A 23,826-nucleotide genomic window follows, 5' to 3' on the forward strand; every position below is an offset into this window, starting at 1 on the left:
GCCCAATTTGGGAGATTGATAGCATTTTTTAAAATGTGAATATTTCTTTGTTTTCATCATCACGAATAAGTATTTGGAAAGATTCTTGTATAATCTCTTCTCCTCTTATTTGCAGGATTGCCATATTCAATGAAGGAAGCCGGTTTTCCGCTAGGAGTACTGCTTTTATTTGTGGTTGCCTATATCACAGGTACTCAAAAGCAGTTTCTATTGTAAAGTGAAAATTAGTCTTGGAAAGTTTAGCTGATCTTGAGCTAATGATATCTTAAACAAGTATATCTATGACAATAAAAATGACAAATGTTTTCCTTACCTCACTAATCCCTTGAGCAGATTAGTGGAAGTAGAGAATTATGCTGTACAACCTATAAAGCTGCTTTTTGTGTGCATTTTATTTTCTTAAAGCCTAGTTTCTTAGACTTGGTCAAGGTGATGTTTAGAAGAATAGCTCTTATTTGTGCTTCATAATCACCTGTTTTATTCCATTGTTTCTACCCTAATTAAGAGACTGATCCTTGAGTGGGTTGTATAGCACTTTTAAAAAATATCCCACAGAATCAAAACCTTTGTTGTACTATGATTTTGAATATTATATTTACTTGTCAGTCATCAAAAAAATAACAGATTTACTTTCAGAAAGGGAGAAGTTTTGAAATCACATGATAAATAAGCATAAATCCATTGGCATCAAGGGAGATTTTTTGTAAAGACTGTGAATTGAAGTCTTAAAATGACAAACCAAGTCAACATGAATGGCATAAATTCTGTTACCCATATGCTGTGCAGCAGTTGATGCTTTTCATAGCTTAAACTATCATAGAAGAGTCTTCATAAATGATCAAGGTTTGACTGGAGAGCAATATAACATAAGGAATATGTTTGTTATGAATGTAAAATTTTCTCTGTGGTTGATGGTATCATACATTAATGAAATCACATCATACACATAGCTCAGAAATTCCAGTTACTTTTCAGTAAGAATCTGATTTGTCTTTTGCATTTCTAAGTATTTTGAAGACTTCATAGCCATAGGCCCAGAACCCATGAATTAAACTCAGCATTTTATTCTTTTAAAGCTGTGGCTCAATATATCTTGCACAATCAAATTCTAACTTAGTTACAACTTTCTGACTTGTAGCACTTAAAAGTACATGCTAAGTATGTAACATTACTGTATATTTTCCCTAGGTTTTACTGAATAATTGGCAAATAGCTGTTATTTAACAATTCTCACTGTATTTCATTTTGGAGGATGTTTTTGAATATTACTGTGTGTAGCCCTAGATTGACAGACAAATACAATTTTAGGTCATTTAATGATAACTCTTTTTGAAGTTTTGTGAATAATACTAAAGCATAGCTCGACATAACAGCAGTGTTTCAAACTGTTGTTCATGAAATCTTGGGGTTCAGTCTGGAATTAATTCTGCCTTGACATCTGTTTCAAGGCACATTGCTTCATGGTTTTCCAGATAAATTACTTTACATGTATTTTGCTTTAAAAGTAGCCAATAAAAATGTTTTTAATATTTTATCGTAAACAATGAAGAAGACACAAAATACTAACCAGGCTTTATCTTTTCACCATCTTGAATAAATAGCTCCATAAAGTGATTGAGAGTTCTAGCACCATGACACAGGCAGTCTTCACATTTTACTCCCTTTCAGGATATAATCGAATGCTCCATCCATTCTGGAGCCCTCTGCATTATTAATTTAATTTTTATTCCTCTGGTGCTTGTGACAGTTCTCATTCCCTTTGATCATGCTGGAAACCAGTGAAAATGAGTCTGTTTTTTCTGTCCGAAGTCGGGAAAGATGGAACGTCCTCCGAATGTGAGCCTATAACTCCTGGTGTTGGTGGATTGAGATAATTTTTGAGATTTCTCATCCCTGCTCTTCTCAGTGTCATTGTTTTTCTTTTTACAGACTTTCTTTTAAGGAGTGAATAAGATGATCAGTAACCAACCACAAGTTGGTTCATACTGTATTTAACAGTGATTTTATATTTTAACAGATTATTCCATTATATTACTGATTAAAGGAGGAAACCTCTCCAGTACCAACACCTATCAAGAGCTGGTCAGAAAAACATATGGTCTTGTAGGTTATCTGATTCTTTCAACTCTTCAGTTTTTATATCCGTTTATTGGTAAGATCACATAAAATAAAAATGTTTAAGTGTTATAAATAGCGAGCTTTTTCACATTTCCTCATTCTTTCACTGATTAAATATTAAGAACTCTGTAAGGAATACGTTGTATAGGCCTCTTTCCTATAAAAAAGAAAAAATACTTGGTGTTTTCTGAAGAACAACTGGGGAAGAATTCAGTGAATTGGAGGACCAGAATAACAGAAATGAACTGAAATATCATAGCAGAGAAAGAAATTAGCAATCGCACACTTAAGAATTAGTGACAATAGTGGCTATGAGAAATAGCAAAGAAGAGATTCTGTTCTAGGATGAGTAACAGAACACAGATTTGATGTTCCTGAAACAAAAGAAAAATATTACTTTTGTCATATTGAGTATATTGAATTATATGGTATATAATATTATTATAATATTATTATAATATATATAATATTCTGTATTATATTGGAGTATATTGAATTAATATTTTTCCAAAGATGTAGTATTGCTGTCTTTGGAGAAGCTACTCATCAGATCTTGCCTGAATATTATCTGATGTCATTCCTCTTTAAAAGCATTAATTCAGCCTTGTGCACAATGAGGTGCTAAGAGACTGGGCAGTCAAGACCCCTTTGAAGAAGAACTAGTAAAAAACCAAACAGGTATAATCTGGGCAGGAATTAGACCAGAAGTTTAAAATAAATTCATAGCCTGAAATCGAATCTTAAATAAGCTTGATATGTTCACACATGGGGCTGCAAGAGATTGTAACTTGAGATACTGAATCTGGACTCAGTGACCACAGAGTCCCAGACCAAAATTCCTAGTTTGGTAATTATCAGTCTGAATTTATTACATGTAGCTGAGATTTTCAAGGAAGTCAAGTTACTGTTCCTGCAGGCAACAATGATACATATGTTGACTTAAAAAAGAGTATAATTACTACTTCATAGAGCAAATGGAAAAGAAATTTAAAGATCTCCATCTTTGCCATGGAATTAGTTATACATATGTGCTTGAACTTGTTTCTGTAAGTAGTGTTGATGACTTAAAATTTCACAACAGTGAATATTTATGCATTAGTTAAGGTCAATACCTATATGTATGCTGTCTAAATGGTGAAGACCATGTCACAGAATCACAGAATGTTAGGGATTGGAAGGGACCTCGAAAGATCATCTAGTCCAATCCCCCTGCCGGAGCAGGAACACCTAGATGAGGTTACACAGGAAAGCGTCCAGGCAGGTCTTGAATGCCTCAAGAGTAGGAGACTAGACAACCTCCCTGGGCAGCCTGTTCCAATGTTCTGTCACCCTCACTGAGAAGAAGTTTCTTCTCAAATTAAAGTGGAACCTTTTGTGTTCCAATTTGTACCCATTACCCCTTGTCCTATCATTGGTTGTCAATGTGTATATAAATATAATTTGTGTGTATGTATACATGCACAGGTATACACATTTTAGTGTAGAATGAGATAAGAATGAAATATGAATGTTATGGCTGTAGTTCTTATTAATGAGAAGAAGGGATGGATGTCAATATCTGATGTCTTCATCTATTTTCTCCTCCTTTCTTCTAGATTAAAGATTTTGCTAAAGTTTTACATGAACTAGGAAGTCCTGTGCAATTAATTGTGAGATGGATTATTAGACTAACGCATGACATTTACTAAATAGAAACAAGAATTTGAAAATAAACTTCCAAAGAACTGCTGTTAGAAACAATTTTTAAAAGCCTTTTTTCCTCTTCTGAATTAAGTTTAGATGGCAGAGCAGCACGACAGTCTTGCTTATCACACTGGATTCTTACTTAGGTTGTACCTGTTTTAATTATATGTATATAAAATAAAAGGGAGTGTTAAAGAATTTTTTAAAATTTTGTTTGAAACCTGAAACTTCGAAGTTGTTGGTGCTGGCTAGAATTCAAATAAGAGGGATACTGGTCTATAATCCTGAAGTCTATGGAATATGTGTATTAAATGTTTATCAAATATTTCATATTTGACTTGTACTAACAAAAATATTATTTTCTTCAAGCTATGATCAGTTACAACATAATAACAGGAGATACTTTAACTAAAATTTTTCAGAGAATTCCTGGAGGTAAGATGCATTTAAAAAATTCAGAACAGGGAAAATTTATTGGGTAGGAATATAGCATAAGTATTAAGGGATTAGCATCCTGTGTGTGAATCTGAAGTCCTATCTGTTATTTTGCTTCTAAATCAATCTTAAATATAGTTCCAGTTGAGAACTTGAAGTAAATTTATATGAATGTGGTTTGGGGATTTTTTTAAAATAAGGCTTTCTCAAATAAATACTATGAATCCTGGTCCTTGGTTATCATTGAACTCAGTGTCAGTGAAGAGACCACACGTTTCAATGAAATACTAAGCAAATAGAATGAGTCTTCCACAGTGGTATATTTACAAGATCGTAATATTTTGTCATCTTTTTTTAGATATTTCCTCTAATTATCATTTGAATACTGAAATGGCACTTTATCTAGTGAATAATTCTGGATAGCTCGCAAATATTGTAATCTAATGGATTTAATACTTAAGCATATCTGTAATAGTTGGTCGTGAACTGCATACGTAACCTTCAGTTCTCTTAGATATTCACTGCAAAACCAGATGTGGCTTTTTGAGCTTTTTAGCTCATGCTCTTGTTACACTTCCTGTGTTGTTAAGTTTTCACAGCAGAATCAGTGGAGCAATTTATGTGCATGTTTGCCATCTACTTTATCGCGAGGCCAGCTAAGTTAAAACATTCTTCACTGGCAAAGTAAACTAAAAAGAATGTGTCTGCAGTGAAGTGGAAATCAGTATTTGTATGAACTGTTTGATTTCCACAGGAGGACTGTAATTTTCGGTAGGTGAAGCCTGCAAGGTGTGGATGCAGTTTTAACTGTCACACTGTTGTTCTGTGAATACCTGATCAGGTTGATAGTGACAGTAAATACCTAATGATTTATATACAATATGACTTCTGTAATAGGAGGAGACCCTGGCACGGCACGTATTTTTCAAGTGGCTGGTAGAATGCCTGCCTGGAAAGAGGTGGGAAAGCATTATAATCTCCCAAAGAACAGATGGAACTGAACAGACACTTTCCATGTCAATTGCCACTTTCCAGCCACAATCATGCAGCAAGCTTTCTTTCAAGGCCATGATTTGTGGTAGTCTGACTTGAAACTGAGATATGTTTTATTGTAAGTTATCATTGGCTTGGAAAAAACACGAGTTGTACAAATAAATCCCTCTGATTGCAGGGAATATTATAACATTATTGTTGCCTTCACATGGTAATCTGTGTTTTGCAAGTGGAAGCCAGCAGACAGCAAGAAAAAAGGTGCTCAAAAGAAACCTCAACATTAATTTATTTTGGGATCGTTCTTTAAGAATTTGCTTATCGTCAACAGCACAGTAATTGATGCCAACACACAGTGTCAAAAATCCTGAAGAGTAAATAGCAGAAAGAAGTAGTAGAATGTTTTACTTGCAGTTTGCCAGCATCAAACCTGGCATGATGAATTAAATTCATACTGATCTATTTGTAGAAATGCCAGACTCCCAAAGTTTCCTATAATTCTTGTGATTGTGTGCATGCTATGTATGGCTTTCTTGAAGTTAGTTAAGGCCTAGTGTTTATTTCAGTGTTACTTACCTTGAATAAAGCAGATAAAAGCCTGCTCAGTGTCAGAGTCTGTTACACCTAGCCTTTCAAAAGTTAATAATCTGTTCCTTGTGTTAGTTTCCTGGAGAAATAAATTATTTCTTTTTTTATTTAGTTGAACCAGATAACGTGCTTACTGATCGTCACTTCGTAATTCTTCTTACCACCATCGTCTTTACCTTGCCTCTATCTTTATATCGCGACATAGCAAAACTGGGAAAGGTAAATCACAATAGCAGTTGAGTTTTAGCCTACTTTTTTGTATGCCACTAGAAAATAAGTGCGAGTCATAACTTCATGTATTTGAACTAAATTACATCTGGCTAGAGCATGTTAAATAGTTTAGAAGTTCAGACTGTCTTCTGTCCCAAGAAATATCAGAAAGGTTGGAATAGTTTAAGCAAAACTTTGGTCTCAATATGAATTGCTGGAATTTTTCCATCTACTGCCAGTAGAACTCAAACATTGTAAAGCACTGGGTGATACAGGCCTGATCTTGAAATGCTGAGCTCTGTTGATTAGAAATGTGTAAATGGGAATATCAGGGACAACCTTTCAGCAGCTTACTGACTGAATTTGTGTTTTTACCTTTACAGGTATCTCTTATTTCTCTGATTTTAACCATTGTCATACTGATTATTGTGATGGTGAGAACAGTAACACTGAGTCCACAAGTGTGAGTATTCTTACGCTTGCCACAAAGTGAATTTTTTTATCATGGGGAATTTGCTATTTCACTATTACTTGTATCTGCACAGTTTTGGAACATGGCTGTTTTCGGAGAGATAAATAATTGAAAAAACAAATCTGTATTAAGAGTAATACAAACTGAACAGCTAAAACCTACTTTATCCTTTTATTTTTCTTCTTCTATTGTACATAAGCAGATGTAGAAGAAGCCTCAAAAAACCTACCAATTAATTGAAAATTGCAGGTATATGGCTACTACCAAGCGGCTTCTGAATGGGCATGTGAGGTTGTCTGTCATTTGAGGCATCTTTAATTCTGTCTAGTATCATCAGAAAGGCCTGTATTTACAATCTTGAAATAGATAGTATCTTAGAAGTATTTCTTTTTCTGTTAATATGTATTTCATAATAAAATTTGTATTCAAAATCATGAAAACAGAGAACACAATAGTAAAAACTTTATTCTTTATTTATTATTCTTTATTTATTAAAACTTTATTTGAGAAAACAATATAAGTGTGCAGAACTGTTTTCCAGTGCTCCTACTCTGAAAGTAATATTTAACATTGGACATTGGAGTGTTCTAGACAGTTAAGTACACACAAGCATCTGTTGTGGCAATATTTTTATAACTATATTGCAAGAAAGTTTTACGAATCTATGCTATTTTCTCTATGACCTAGAAAGTCTGCCTTTATCTTTTAAATGTGAAGATAAATTAATAAAGATGACAACCTCTGTTTCTGAATGTGCTTTTTTATTTATTGTAATAGTTTTATATAGTATTTCTGCTGTTTCTGTAAGTAGTGCATTCTTCCACCATGATTGTTTCAGCAGTGTTACGCATAATTCTTTTGTTTGTCTTACTGCTGTGATATATGGGTTAGTTGCAGGGCATTCATGTTTAATGCTAGGAAGATGACTAGAATAGCAATTTCTGAAGTTGTACCAGGTGATATTGTCTGTCATCCATAAAATGAGGCACTTGGGACAGCATGGGACTTACCCTTCACCATCTTTCTAAGGCAGAATGTTTTACATATTGTGTGTTAAAAGGGTATTTGAGAGGGTAATCTCAAAATCTTCTGTTAAAAAAGGAAGAAGCTATGTATTGTGTAGTATGGTAACAGCTGTGATGTATTGAAAATTATGGAATCCATGGGTTTTCTTCTTAGAATAAGTAAAGTTGGAGTCTGAGTGATTCTTGAAGTTTTACTTTTTAATTCTTTAGAGACTTCCATTTTTGCCTTCATACTTCTTGTTTTCAAAAATGCATCTAGCAAGTTGATAAACTGCTAATTTTTTTTTGCCTCACAAACATCCTGTCAAAGTCTGTTTTTACTATTTGTATTTTACAGTTAGACATATGCCTTAATTATTAAAACTTTCTGCTAGTATTTCATTAATGGTATAATGATATGCCATGTCTTTTTTTTTCAATGAGAATCAAGAACACTAATATACTTTAGTGTGGGTCCCATCATAGTATTATAATAAGTGAAGCAAGTAAATATGTCATTTACTGTGAATCCTTATTACAGTACAGTACAGAAGTTGGAGATTTCAAAGACATTTTTTAAAAATAATGATTATTAAATACAGTCCTCAGATCCATCATATAGGAAAAGAATTTGTACAATCCTAGATAAAGGCTTGATGGGGCCAAGACAGAATATTTAATCCCTACCATTGTTACATGGCAGAACTGATGGTGTGCCTGTCGTTGATGACAGGTGGTTACGTAGTTTGTTCTTGGCGATGCCATGATTTCCCATTCCAGTTCTCAACTAGCCTTTTCTTATGAGTTCTTCCTAAATGTGTATCATGTCTCTTTTACTGCATTTCATGTTGGTTGCTTCTTGGCCTAACCACAGCGGATATGGACAGCAAACTGTTCATTCTTTTTCAAATGCTTAAAAAACACTTGTAAAGAGCTGTAACTTGTCCTCCTTTGGTGATCCCTTCTATAGACTAAGCAAAGACAGTTCCTTTAATGTTCCTCTTCTGATTTCCTGTGCTACCATCATTCTCAATGGCTGCCTTAAGCTCTGCAAATTGAAGCAAGATCATGGTGCCCCACCTGCCAGTGGCATTCCCACTGAGGAGCAGAGGAGAATGATTGAAGTATCTTACATGCCAAGTACCTTGAGGACCCTTTCAACTGTATATTTTGGGGATTGCCGTGCTCCTGTTTATGTAACCTAGTTTGATGTTTGCCTTTTTGGAAAACAGCATGACATTGTGGAAATGTCTTGGGTTTGCAGTCTAATAGAAGCATCAAGCCCTTCTCTACGGAGCAGTGAGCTGGCAATTTTTCCTTTCTTTTACTCTGTTCTCATGAAGTTTGGGGTGTTTTTTTGCTTGTTTCCTCCTTGCTCTGTTCTCATGAAGGCTTTTTTCCTCACCTGCGTAACCGCAGAATTTGTCACTACGGAATTTAATACTGCTTTGTCAGATGATATTTTTTTTTTTTTGCCCTATTCTCTAGCATGCTTGCGATAACTGCACATTTCATGCTTTCTGTTCAGGATGCTTCTTACTTTTTGTTCCATCATTCAGGTTACTGCTGCATGCATTAAAAAGTGCTTGGCTCAGGTCAGGTTCCACTGGAATCATATTCAGATATCTTCCTGCTTTGATAATTACTCTCTGAGTACTAGTCAGTTTTCACTTATGTTTAGATTTTTCAAAGAGAAGATTGCTTCCCTTTGAGAAGTACAAAAAGATTATGTGGGGATGATAAAACTTCCTTTTTGCTTAAATGCAATTTATGTTGGTAGTTGAAAATTATATCTATTATTTGGACAACAGAGAATATTATCTTTCCTAGAACCCCTCTGCAATGTGTTAGACCATCGGTGAAACCACATTATTGCTGTTTTTAATGCTGTGATGTACTTGAAACTGTAGGCTGAAAAATGACAATTATAAGTCTTTGAAATGTTGCACTTTTTGGTGGTGTTGTTTGTTTTTTGTTTGTTTTTTTGTTTTGTTTTTTAATCTGCCTTGGGAGTGGAATGGATTGTCCAGGGATATTATAGGAACGTTATTTTATTGTTAGTTTTCAGGAAAAAAAGAAAAGAATGTATTTATGCTGAGAGATTACTTGATTTATGTTATTTCCTCTTATGACAAATATGAAATTGAGTTACCTTATTTTTTTCCCCAGTTTTGCTTTTGATCAATATTATCCATATGATTATTGTTGCCTGAAGGACATAATGAACATTCTGGACCCAAAGTTTATTCTCAACAGTTCAAGATGCTGGATAAAAATACATGTTGATGATCCATTCTTTATTTTATTTCCACCTACTTATAGCTGGGTATTTTGCTACTGTGATCAAAAACAATGGGTTAGAATGATCTCAAACTGTAAATGTACAGTATGGTAAAACTGGATAAAATAACTTCATGCTTCAAAGCTGAAACTAACATTCATTGCTGTACAAAGCAATATTTTATGTAGCTTGTAAGGATGTATAATTTTAATTTGGTGTTCTTTTGGAAAGAATATCATGATGTCGGTGTCTGCACAATACATAAAGCTCTAGGAAAAACTTCAAGAGCATCTGCTACACATAAATAGGACGTGAGAATTACTCAACTGGCAGCTGGCCACAGGGACGAAACACCATGTGTTCAGGAAAAATAACTTCAAAGTAGAAAGTTGATTCTTTCCTTCATATAAATAATCCAATAGTAAGAAAAGATAAACTTTAATGTGTGATGAAATTAAAAAATTAAACCTAAGCTACCATGTATTTTCAGAAGTGCTAAGTTTTCCATTAAAGAAGCTGTAACTAAGTGGGGATGACATATAGCTTTGTCTCATCTGTGTTCTTTAACAACCAAGATGACTTTGGTTAATATAAAATTCAAGGCTGATGTAACATTACTCATTTTCTTTCCATTATATCGATTGAAGTTATATTCAGTATCTATAAACTTTTTTCAGTATTTTAAAATGCTTAAAGTTTAAACAAAACCTAGAAAGCTATTTTAACTTAAAACAAGTAGGTTTCTAAGTGTCTGAATCATTTAATTAAACCTGAATTAATTTTCCATGTGTTTTTGGATTATTTTGATTAACTGCTGGTTTGCACCTAAACTTGGTGTTTTGTCACTGATCTTCAATCCAAAACAATGGAAGTCTTTGGTCATTCCAACATGTAGCTCCCCTGTCAAACATATGACTTTGCTTCCTCTCTAGAAGTTAACTCTTTTTTTTTTTTTTTTTTCCCAATCAGTGTTTCCTATGTGCAAGCTGGGTTGAGATCAGGGACGTATGTTTCTATTCTCCTCCTTAAAGATATTTTGCTTCTGATGCACTCTGCTGTTGTGTTATATTTGTCAGCATTTCTTCATAAATGACAGGAAATATTTTTGCATAGTGTGGATCTTAAGATGGGGAATACTATACTGTAAACATATTACAAGAAGTAGAAGATACGCGATCTTAGACTGCCAAATAAATTTATCCGACTCTTACTCAGGATCTGGGTGCGAAATGCCTTTTACCTCGTTAGGATATCTTAAGTTTTGCCTGGTCCATTTCTTCTTTTCATTTTCCCCTGTTCTTATGCAGATAAACATGAATACTTTCAAAACGGTTTTTGAACTCACTAGTGTGTTTATTATGCTATACTTTCCCTTAAATATACTTAAGACTGGATAGGGTCTTATTTTCTTAACCTCTAGGCTTTCTTCGTCACTGGCCTTCACTACCTTCCTATGGACAGTTCTCATTGTCAATCTATCTTGCTATTGTCTTACTTTCAGCTGAGACTTTATACAGTCTGGGATCTCACCTAGAATGTCATTTTGTTTGAGCTTTTATTATTTTTATTCCAAGAATCACAGTTTATTACCTTTCAGCTTTTACTTTGTGTTACAACTTCTAATATGATAATACAGCTTTCTACAAATGCATTTAGTATCACAAATTTATTTATTCGGTTAACTTTCATTTTGTTCTATCTAACTACTTCTCCAACATGAAAAAATCTTTGTGTTCATGCAGGCAGAGCCTGTGTTTTTATACACTGAGTGAGGAGCAGCAAGCTAGCTTTTTTTGGCATTCATTCTTATTTGCCAGCTACTACTTTTCTTGTATGAGCAGTAGTTAAAATTTTCCCTTAACAATTCCTAACAAGAATGTAGGTCAGACTGGTCAGAAGAAAGGTCCTTCTCAAAAAAAAACCTCACAAACCACAACTCTTATTTTGAACAGTAGCAGCAGGATTGGAAAAGCAAAACAGGTATCATGTTACCTGGTGTTCTTGTGATAGACTTTTTCAGCCAATGTATGCATCTGGCTACACAGAGGCACGCGTTCATATGAATGTATGCATGTCTACCTTGACACTTGATATTTCCAATAGGTGCCCTTTGTCTTGTCAGTCATTTTTTAAGTTATATTCACTGTATGTTATTCACATAAGTAACTTATTAACCCAAGTTACTATTCACTGTATGGCTTTTCCATAGTGACTGGCAACTGTTTCCTGACACAATTTTATCCTTCCTAGTCTGAAGTCTCATTTTATATAGACACTTTTGTGTCACCTGTGCACTTTTCCAGGAGCTTTGTGTAAGTCTGTATGTCTTACAAATGGGACTTGGGGATGATTTGTTGTTGGTATATTCAGAACTCTAGAGTTGTTGATTCAGTTCTAAATGCTCAGAAATGAAATTTCTTACTGCGTTGCTTTCACTTCCTATTTTACATATCACGTCTGTGTGAGAGCCATCTATTCTGAAGGTACAAAAATGTTTTTCAAAATACATGCAGCAGTATATGACTTACTGTAAGAAGCAGTCATATGCTGTTGTGTATGTCGTATGTACCAATGTGCATTGTATGCTGTTGCAGTCTGCTGCAAGTGTTCAAATTGTGGATTTGAAATTCCTCCTGCCTTCTGCAACTACAAGGAATTTAGATGGAAGGAATTTATTTTCTTAAGCTGCTAAATAAGCAGGATTTTATACTTTTGAATTTTTTCCCCCAAATAGTACTCCAATCCGATTTGTTATTGATCCATAAAGCAAAGCTATATTTTGGTATGTTGCTTGTGCATAAGCAAACACTGTGCAAGGGGAAAACTATCTCCTGTGATATTTTCTTTTAGTTGATTATTTGGCCACTTTATTTAAAAAGTTTCAACTGAAATTAAGGTGCTTTCTACATTCCATTTTTGAAATCCCTGTTTATAGGAGCTTATAATATAGCTATACTATTGTGCAGGAGGTACCATTTTCACATAAATGTTTCAGACAAAAGCATTCTTTATATCTGTGCATTTAAAAATATTTTGGTGTATAGGGTATGGGATAATCTAAATGTTAATTATTAATAGAAAAGCGGGTATGGAGGCTTTCACAAATTCTGTTGCCAAAGAATAGTATAAAACAAATTTTCATTCTGTGTATTTGATATCAAAGCTGACCTCTAGTGGTTACAGAATGGAAGAGTTGCAATGTTAGCTTTCCATATTCTATTTTTATTTTGGAATATTATTGATTTTTTTTTTTTTCTTAAGACTAGAAGCAGTATGTTACAGTAGTCAAGACAATATACTGCATCTGAGGACAAAGAACTGAACTTCATTTTGATGCTTGGTTTCTGGTCACTTCAAAGCAAAGCTTAGCAACCACAGCTTAAGAACTGAAAAGGTGCTTTAAGTCTGAACTGAATGTGCATTAGATACTATAAATCTTTTTTTTTTTTAATATAGAAAAGGAAGGATTGACTATTTGAGCTGTCGAGCAACGGTAAGATAGGAATTTTGAAAGGGGAAACAAAAACGTATTTTTAGTCTTTTTTTTCCTTTCTAGTGAGTAGAGGTGTAATTTAAACCTTTGAAAGCAATGAAACGTAGCATAGCATCTACTACTATGGCTGTCAAAACCAGCTAGTTATCAGCAGACAGAGGCAGAGACAAAGCTGCCATTGTTACCTTCACAGAACTGGCACGAGTGTTGTACTGCTTTCTCGGGCAGTAGGAAAATAGCAGCTGAGCTCTCAGATGGCAGCAGCTTTCCCTGTAAATAAAAACAGAGCAAAGTTAGCAGCAGATGACTTCTTAAGAGCAAGTTCTCTGTACTGTTGCTTTTTCTACGCATATAATGTTCAACTGGCTTGTGAATGTCACTTGTTATTTCTGGAAAAGAATGTTTCATGCCCTTCCCTTTTCCTTCATTTTAATTCTTTATTCAGAGAGGAAGTTCATACATCAAATGGATTTTAACAAAGATTGCTGATGGTTTTCTGTGGTCTTCTTCTAAGACTTAAAATAACCACAGGTCCAAAACTGTGAGCATATCCTAGAGGGACAGATGTGGGGGATATTATATTCTTGACTGATTGTAAAAGTCTCCATATACTTTCTTATACTTTATTGCTTCTTTGAGAACTATCAGAATCCCTTTATTATGAAGAATAGTCGGAACAGGTTTAAAGAAAGGTGGAGTGTCTTACTTGATTTGTAGCCTAGGAAAATGTATCTCTAGACTGCATGGATTAGATGTGCAAATTCAAAGGAAGAAATTGCCTTTAAATAGAGATTTTGGGTTGAGATAACCTTACTCAGAGTCAGTAACAGTTTTACCTTCACTGTTGCTGCTACTTGGTATATGATGACTTGAATAGTTCATTTACAAAACTGGTCACTGAAACAGGTTGACATTTTTGGCTGTAAAAACTGGTTACAGAAATATTTTAATCAAAACAACAGAGGTGAGAAGCGTATGTCCCTAGTTTCAACTTAATGTTGATCAACACTGTGGCGTACTTCAGAGAGTTCTGGAGACCTGACTAGCAGTTCTGCATTACAGCATAGTATTTTAAATTATTTTTAATAACTGATAGTTGAAAAGAGAATAATCTATTAAAACAAATGTCTGTTTTAGACCTAAATCAGAAAATGCATGGGCATTTGCAAAACCAAATGCAGTACAAGCCATTGGGGTGATGTCATTTGGTAAGTAATTTTTTTTTCTATTTTCAATATTCAGATCAACTGCTAGGAAATTATTCAGTATTTTGGACTTAGGAACTGAATTTTTTAATTGTAATTTTTTTAATGCATGTTAAGATGGTTTAGAAAAAAAATGAAGTTGACTTTGAGTCATCTGTAGGTGAATTTAGTTGTTATCATTTAAGACATTATCCCCATCCATTGCCCATCTGGCCCTACAGGCTGTTGCTGCTGTAGCAGGAACAGTGCTGTGGTGTGTGAATCCAGCTCAACTGCCCCGGTCATCTTAAAACATCTGCACCAACACGGTTAGTCTGATTGATAAACTGAGGAGGCTGTGATCATTCTGCATTCTCTCAGATAACCTCTAACAGGAAAAAACTTAGACTGCAATGCGAACATTCACTAGAGAGTGCCTGTGGCTGCCCTTTTCTCACAATGAACCACTCAGGTGCATCTCAACTTGCCTCCATTATCCTCATCCTAAAATCTGTTCCTGCCTGGAGGAGCTGGTACGTTACTTCTTGTTAATACTGTGATAATCTAAGGCCTCCCAATGCTTGCTGCTGCCTACAATGGATGTCAGAAGAAGTCTGAAAGTAGTGCATGACTCTGTGGACTTCAAAAAAAAAAAATTTCAAAACTGCTGTAGGGTTCTTAAGCAAAAGAAGAGCAGGAAGAGGAAAGTGAGGTGGGGAGAGTGGGAAATGGCATGTCATTTTAGGGTAATCGGAATCCTCTCAGAATTAAGAAAAACCTTCACCAAAATCAAATAAGTAAGTAAAAGTTCAAGCCATTTATCTTTGCCACTAATTTAAAGATTAAGTTTATATTTAATAATGACTGTGCTGTGTCACTCCTACTTTGGAATATATACTCCATAAATGTATTTTATATGCATGAGTTCCTACATTTACATTAACTATCGTGTGTGTTTCAGCATTCATCTGCAACCATAACAGCTTTTTAATTTATGGGTCTCTGCAAGAACCCACATTAAAGAACTGGTCTCGAGTCACACATGTGTCTGTCTCACTCGCTGTTGTTATCAGTGTCATGTTTGCTGCGTGTGGATATATGACTTTCACAGGATACACAGAAGGTAAACTGCTCAATCCCTGAATTTTGGAGCTTGCTGTAATCCTTACATTTCTGCCTTTCTGTCTGACTTTAGATGTTAATATCTTAGCGACTATAAAAATGCCAAATCATACTATGTTTGGACAGAAGTAGTTAGGACATTCCTTGTAGTTACCCAACAAGCAAAACGGGATGGCAATAGGTGCCACATTCTGAAGTGTAAGCCTCACTGGTGAAAGTCTCCATTGAATGCTTCCATAATCATAATACCTCTGAGGAGTAAACATCTGTAATTTAGCCACATGATCCAGAAGCGGAGAGCAGTAAGAACAAAAATGACCTTGATTTTTCTACAGGGTGGCTGGGATATATGTATTTCTGTACACTGTCCTGTATCTTTTCCTGGCTGTGCTAATACAACATCCTAGCTCTGACTGAGAGATAGTGCCTGTATTTACAACAGCTGTTCTACTGTAACTAATCCTAACGTCACCTCTGTGTGTGTATTAATATAAATATATGTATAAATATATATAATCAATGTAACATCGTACTATTGAACATCATTTTGTTGAAGTGGAAGAGGTGCTTTCAGAACAACAGGGAATACATTTGTTCAGTACATTAGCTTCTTCAGGAAGAATATATATTTCATAAGGAATCAGATTTTGTTATTTAATAGTGCTGTTCCAAATTGTAGGAGGCTTCCAAGCTTTTCCCTTTCCTGATGAGCACCAGCATGTACTTGAGAACAGAGGAATTGTACCATGTCCTTTTTTCCTGCCTCCAGTGCTGTTTATGCAGAATAACTTACTGTCCTAGATGCAACTGTAGCTCAATTAAGTGCAGACAGGCTGAGATATTTCAGGTATAGAAAGCTTTGACTGCAGCTATTCCTCAGCATATGACTCTACTGTAAGCAGGTTCTGTCTTACCTTCTGTCTCCCTTCTCAAAATCTTCTGGCTGTTTTCTCTGAAGTACATATTTTTGCTTCTTCAGCATCCTTGCGATCATAAAAGTTGTAAATCATAAGACAGCAATCAACTGTAAAAGACCTGATAAATCATCTCATCACTATCTTGCAATGTCTCCTGTGGCTCCGAGATCATTATTCTAGATTCTTTGTGGTAAACACTAAGCGAGATGATGATGATTTGAATTCCAGAGCAATGCTTTTGTTCTTAGATGTAAGATTTGCTAGGTAATAATCCATACATTTATAATGGGCTTTTTGCCAGCTATAATTAGATACCATCAGGGTAATGCAGTTCTCCAGAGGTATCTCCTTAGTCTTGTTGTAATTGTAAAAGTAATTGTTGTCGTTCTAGGAATTGCATTTTTCAAGGAAACCTTTCTTTTATATATACAAGCTTTCTTTCTGAATCAGTCACATATTTATTTAAACAAACACCAGCATGTCATACAAAGTCTGTGTTAAGGGGAGGATAACAGATGACAAACTCTAATGTGTATGTGTTAAAATCTTTTTGAAAGATAAATGCTACTTGAAATAAAAACATGGCTACTAGTAGGACAAGGTGAAAGTTCCCCCGGATGTAATTTGTGTTGGTAACTACAGTGTCTTGATATGTGTCAGGAGAAGGGATCAGAAAGTCTCAGTACAGTGACTCCAGTAACTTATGCTTCAGTTTGCAAATAGGCAAATGACATGAACTTCAAACTAACTGCTGTTTTGCTGTGCCTCAGGAGATATATTTGAAAACTACTGTAGAGGTGACAACCTTGCTACATTTGGAAGGTTTTGTTATGGAGTTACTGTAATTCTGACCTTCCCCCTTGAATGTTTTGTGACGAGAGAGGTAAGAATTTATTGCATTCTCCGTTTTAGAAATATTAATAATATTCTCCCATTATTAATACATATTGTAGCTGAAGTCAATGGTTGATCTGTAATATCAGCATGTCCTATCCTGCTGCATGCAATGAATATGAGGTCCTAGTTGTACAGTTCAGATTCTGGCAATATAATGTTGTATTACATTTATTATAATATTATCCAATATTATATTAATAATTAATAATATCAGGACTACTTAAAATCTCAGGTTTGGCATAAAAGCTACTGTTTTTGTGATGTTGAGAACAGCCACAAATAGCATATTTATCATACTTACTAGTGTTACTTTGTGAAACTATCTCCCTCTAGGAAAGCCATCTTTTCCATAAATAATTGTAAGTAGTTTTAATTCTGTAGTGGGAAACTGAGAAGACTAAATCCTCTAAATCCTGCAGGTATAATTCAGTCTTGCAAGTGTTTTGCAATTCTGGTAATGCTCGTTGTGAGTTATTTTTGAAAGTGGATGAAGATGTTTTCTTGAAGCGAGATCGATAATGTTCAGTCAGTGTGTTCTCACCAATTCCTTTAGTTTACTAAAGTGAGAAGATTTGGGAAAACCTGTTTGTTAACATAAAGAGCAAAATCAAGATTTAAAATTGTGGTTCTGTTTCAGGTGGTTGCCAATGTGTTTTTTCATGGGAACCTCTCAACAGTTTTCCATATTGTTGTGACAATGGTTATCATTGCTGTGGCGACGGGTGTATCACTAGTGTATGATTGCCTTGGAATAGTTTTAGAGCTGAATGTAAGTGAACCTGTATACTCTTCTGTTAAATAAGTCACTATTTTATAAAACAGAACTACAGAGATAGTAACTGGAATTTTCCCTGGTTTTGGCTTAAAAAGGAGCAAAACTGAGAAAATTCATAACCTGAGTGTATGATTTTTAGGAGGAAACTGCTTTGTGTACCAGTAAACATTCCTATGTCTGGTATCACCTTGTAGCAGAGATGGAGCTTACCAGGCACATGCACAAGACGCTTATTGACTTGAACCAATTTTCATACAATTAAGTAACCTGATTGGCTGGCACTGCCATGTAGTCTGCTGGAGTCTGAGACTACTAGTTAGCAAAGCAAACTTAACAGAGGAAATCAGTCTGTTTTGGCACAGAATGTACATTTAATTAAAGCAAATGTTAAAAAGAAGTCCAGTCTACATTATGATAAAGGTTTTTTTGTCTTAACAGTTTGCCTTCTGTGCAGGTCAGCTATTTTTAATAAATAAAGCAGATGTGGAAATATCATACTCTGAGATACAGAAGTTAGAAAGTGCAGAAAACTTTTTAAGTGGAGCCTTTGCTTCTCTATAGAAATACTTTAGAACTGCCTCCACACATCCCTGTCCATGCACTCATTGATAATTTCAAGCTATGTATCGCACGCTTGCCTAAAACTGATGGAACAAACTTGTATGTACATTATGATACGTGTACACTGTTCTGCCCTACAGTGCAGTTTGTCTGCTAACTGAGCAGTAATGAGTGATTTCGTAGCAGTGATTTAGCAGGTCATGCTTACAGTAATATTGTAGAACAAGTCTGACTATACAGATAAGCTATCCAATTACCCTCTATTTAAAATAGTTACCTGTATGGTTTCTTCTCAGTTGAACCTTTCCAAATTATAACCAGCTCAAAATAGACAATATTCCTACTAGTTTGATTAGGATGCATGTTTCCATTAAAATTTCTTATTCATGGCATCTGTTGGTAGTTTCTTGTCCATCTTTTTTCTCTCTGTTTTTACATTAAAGGTACAGAAAATTCACCTGTCTGTGTATGTACACACCAATAAAAATATTTAAATGTGTGCATACATACACACATGCCTGTTCCAGCCAAATATCTGAGTACTGGTATAATTAACCTAATTAACTATGTGTGCCCATATATGTCTATATATGTGTATGTTTTACATTTATTATATGGTATAATATGTTAAGAATAAATGTACACCAGAGAAATGCCAGTGAGTCTTTCTAGCAGGAATAAAAATGTGTGATTCCTATTTGGAATTAAATTGTTTTAAAATAATCACTCAAAAGCAAACATTCCATCAGTGCAATATCTTTACCCAGGGAGGTCTAAGCAATTATTCAATAGTCAAGCTGATAGCTTAATTCAGTTACAAATAGAAGTTGATAGCCAGGGATTTGAGTGGATAGCTTATATCTTGTGGGTATGTTTTCTTTTCCTTTTTCAGAGAGAATCTGACAGTACAGCTGTACGTATTTGTTGGATGTTAGAAAGATTGCTCAGTCTTGATATCCACCAGTAGAGAAAAAATAGTCTTTACATATGAAAGATAGGTGTTCTGTCTTCTCAGCAGGCTTTCCGTCCAGCAGAAGAGCTGTCTTTTGGTTTTCCATCACAGATGGCATTTCCTGCTGTTTCTCTGACTATGCTTACTTTTTTCCCTGCTTTCTGGTTTTAAAATGAAACACAAGCCATTGTGTTAGCCCTGTGGTAGCCATGGAAGCCATTTGGTCATATGGGAGCCAAGAGTCCATGGATTTTGCTGTGCTATTCTTTTACTGCGATCCTGGTTTATGTTGGTTCACATACTGGAGTGTCTCAGTTTTTATGAAGATACTTTGTGTTTGTCCCTATTTTTGATGTCTGTACTGATCACTGTTAACAGGTTCTACCATAAAAAAATACAAAAGTTTGTACAAATAATGGTGTGAAGATACTCGGTAGGCTGGATTACTACCTCACCATAATTACATTGAAACATAGTGTTTAAGTATGTGACAAAGTAAGTGTTCAAAATTTCTGCATAAATATGCTCTCTTTTGGCATATAACTCATGTTAATATGCAGTGGCTTTACTATAAAAGCATTTAAGCAGGTGCTTTTTATCTGTCTAAGAGAGCATCTAAAGAGAAGCTGGATTTTTGATAAGAGGTGTTCTACTATCTCAGAAGGAGCTTTGATTTCATAGGGAAGTCAAATCAGATCATAAATGTAGAAACTGATCAGAATTCTTTGAACTGCTACATGATGTTCCCCCCCACCCCCCCACCCCCCCTTTTTTTTAAGGCAGTGTTATATCTAGACTCCTACGAGGAATGGTCTTAAATATTTTAAGTCAGTTACAGTATTGCAGAACCATTATGCTATTACGTTTGAACTGAAGCCAAGAAATGTCTGGTAATCAGATATGATAGTACTTGAAACATAAAATATTATTCTGTATCAACAAAGCAAAAGCGTTTAAGTCTGAATTATTTCAAATAGTTTTACAGATATTTTTGCAAGTTATTTGTGATTTTGAAAAGAAAATTTTCCATGGAGCAAGACTGGAAAAGGGCTCTATTCTCTGGCTTTACTGTTGTATCAATCTAACCACAACCATTTTAAAATGTAGGCTTTTGTTCTTCACATCTAAATATTCTTATGCAGGTTTTTTCTATTGTTGTTTCCCACACACAGGGAGTTCTGAGTGCTACCCCGCTTGTTTTTATCATCCCAACAGCGTGTTATCTAAGGCTGTCCAAAGAGCGATGGAACCATTCAGACAGCCTCATATCCTGCCTGATTCTTGCTGTCGGTGTGCTAGTGATGACAGTTGGGTTTGTTTTGACTGTCTTGCATCCCCAGGAATGTAGCCATGGAAAAGAAATGTTCTACTGCTTCCCTAGCAATGATTCTTTTCCCAACAGTACGTTTCCACCATAGGTAGCATGCTAGTCTCCAGACTGCATCAGATGCATCTCGCAGCAAGCCATACACACCAATTTGAAAGAGTGGAACAAAGACCTTTTGTGTTTTGATATGCACTAAAAATTTTAAACTGTGTAACTGTATTTACACACTTGTTTTTATACTGCAATCCTTTACCATATAAGACTTAATTTTTAGCTGTTGAAAAAAAAATTCTTAGAGGTGCCTTTCAGTAGGCGTTACTTGAATAGCTTGCAAACCTATCAAAAAAAGCTGCTTTGTTTTATTTTATTTTTTTTAAACACAGTCTGAAATGCTGTTTAATAGCTATGAATGAAATGCTTAGGGATGTAAACATCTCCCATGTTTCATTGCTGTCATTTAATTTTTATTAATTTTATAATCTTATAATGTACATTTATTAGCACACTATAGTATGAGGCCTTTTTTGAAGTCCTGGAAGAAAGTATGTCTAGGTCGCTGTGTATTAAACTTCTGCTGTTAAATTGAAAGACCCCTATTAATTGTCTCTTTGATTTCACAATAACTTTCCTTTAGTGCTGAAAGCATCCCTGGTACTGGCTCTTGAGTCAAGGGCAATTTGGTATTCTGTCTGAACTGTAACTGATACTATTCAACTGTAACTGTTACAATTTGTCGTCTTCTAATTAAAAGACTTTGCATGAATAAATCCACACAGGGGAATGTTAAAAGGTTCAAGTAAATGGTCTTTGTAAATATTCAAAATTGACAGAGAAGAAAATTATGTGCATAACAAACACATCTTGCATTTATAACCCTGTTTATTTTTTCTGAAACTGGATTGAAACATTACTATGTGCTAGGCATGTACAGCCTAAGCAAATCCTGTAAGAAAACATTCTAAACTTGGTTATCATTTTAGGCCTCTGATTCTTTTCAATATGTATCTATTGATTTCATTGTGGTTTGTAAAATTTCAGTCATTTGTTGTGTTCTCCAAAATTCATTTGATATTAAGGATTCATATATATATATATGTAAATATGTATACATAAAAATACACATTAACATATGCCTTTAGAATATGAGTAATTTGAAGTTGAGAATTAGTAATATGAGCATTCTCTATATCAGTACTGGGATTTTGAAAATGTTATCAAATGAAACTGTGTGCTTTGAGTCAGTTTTTGCATTATTGTGATCTTCATTTTTGCAAACTGGACAACTAGGTGTTTAATGCTGCTCTGTTTCTGTGCTGCTTAATGGGGTGGTGATGGCTTTTGTCTTCAGTTCATCCTGCATGAAAAAGCTATTTCATTCAAGACTTCTAGCTAAATAGATTTTAAAGCAAGAGTCACTAGATTATAATAATACTCATAAGAATAATACACTTTTAAAAGCAGTGCTTTCATAATAAATGTTTTAAGTATTGTTGGGGTTTTGGGGGTGTTGGGGTTTTTTGCTTGTTTTGTTTGTTTTTTTAAGTTGTAAAGCTATTAGAGAGAAATGGGAGTGTTTTGCTTTCATTTCCCTACACAGAGTCCATGTTGAGGGTGAAAATTTATCTGCTGTCCAGGTAACTGGAGAATATTTGTCACCAGTTTAGATCCAGCAGACTGGAGTTTGTTGCAGCTTTCTAAAATCCACTGGGATGCTCTGGCTGTTCTCAGCGTGTGCAGGATCTCACCAGTACTGCAGTCCTGCAGGCAGAGCTGTGCTGCACAAGAGTGGAAGGAGTGCCAGAGCCCCAGATGCTGTGTGGTGACAGGGCTTCAGCGAGCCCAGGCGGACGGAGAACAACAACGTTCCATAAGCATTCACTGGCAGGGTTTTCACATCAAAAGCTGGTAGTGTGACTCACTGTGTCTTCCAAGTTCCTTTCTCTAGCTGAGGAGGCATTTCAGGACACCAGATGTAGAATTACCATTCTTACAGGAGCTAAGCAGACAGTTTCGAACTTTCTAGAGCAATGTCCTTCTTATCGATTACAAAATTCCACACATTCACAGAGTATTTTTCTCTCTGAAAGTTTGTCAGATGAGCATACCCCATGTACTACAGTGGCCTCCATGGAGATTTTTTTTCCTCCTCACATTTCTGTCTGGAGGGAGTCAAGAATCGCTTAGGTTTGCTAAATGGATGTTATTCTATATATTTTTTTACACACTAAATCTTTATATCTCATATCACACATGTTATCTGGGTCAGATATGGGAAGGATATCTATCTGTTTAGTAGAGATACTATTTAGTATTTGTGACTCGGTAGCAAACAAAACTTAAATATAATGTGAGGATTTATTTGGACTGTCTGGTGTGAACACTGAATAGAAGTTAGGGAGAAGGACAAAAAAGTGGCAGACTAAACAATCTCATGCAAGACATGAGACAGAACAGATTCCCATAGCAGGAAAGAGAACTCAAAAAACAAACATATATCCTATGAATTCAACAGTTGACTGAAAACTCTTCATGAAGAGAAATTAGATTATTTGATTATTCCTCTTTCTGCTTATTTTTAGCTAAACTTTTATTCTAGATATTTCATAAGACAATACTGCATGGGAAAGCTGTAGTTGATTTATAGAATTCCAAAATCACGTGCAGCAGGCATTCAGCAAAACTTCAGGAAGGTCTGAATTTTCACATGTGGTTTCCTAAAGCACAAAAGCACTGGAAATTCCCCCAAAATTTCTGGGTGTGCTGAATTCATACAAGTACTGAAGTAATGAGCTGAAGACAAAAACGAAGTTAGAAACT

General features: G+C 35.1%; 1 protein-coding gene across 1 annotated transcript; it reads left to right on the plus strand.

Annotated features, from left to right (window-relative positions):
* Nucleotides 1-129: 129 nt before the first annotated feature.
* SLC38A11 (solute carrier family 38 member 11) lies at nucleotides 130-21,100 on the plus strand (the record flags this gene model as incomplete). The annotated part of the gene is made up of 10 exons (XM_080347193.1): nucleotides 130-190; nucleotides 2,018-2,152; nucleotides 4,171-4,236; nucleotides 5,927-6,033; nucleotides 6,408-6,487; nucleotides 14,412-14,482; nucleotides 15,420-15,581; nucleotides 17,268-17,380; nucleotides 18,032-18,163; nucleotides 20,855-21,100. 10 exons carry the CDS (start codon nucleotides 130-132, stop codon nucleotides 21,098-21,100), a joined length of 1,173 nt encoding a protein of 390 aa, XP_080203319.1.
* Nucleotides 21,101-23,826: the final 2,726 nt, after the last annotated feature.

Source organism: Nesoenas mayeri (assembly GCF_963082525.1).
Source record: "Nesoenas mayeri genome assembly, chromosome: 6".
NCBI classification, from domain to species: domain Eukaryota; kingdom Metazoa; phylum Chordata; class Aves; order Columbiformes; family Columbidae; genus Nesoenas; species Nesoenas mayeri.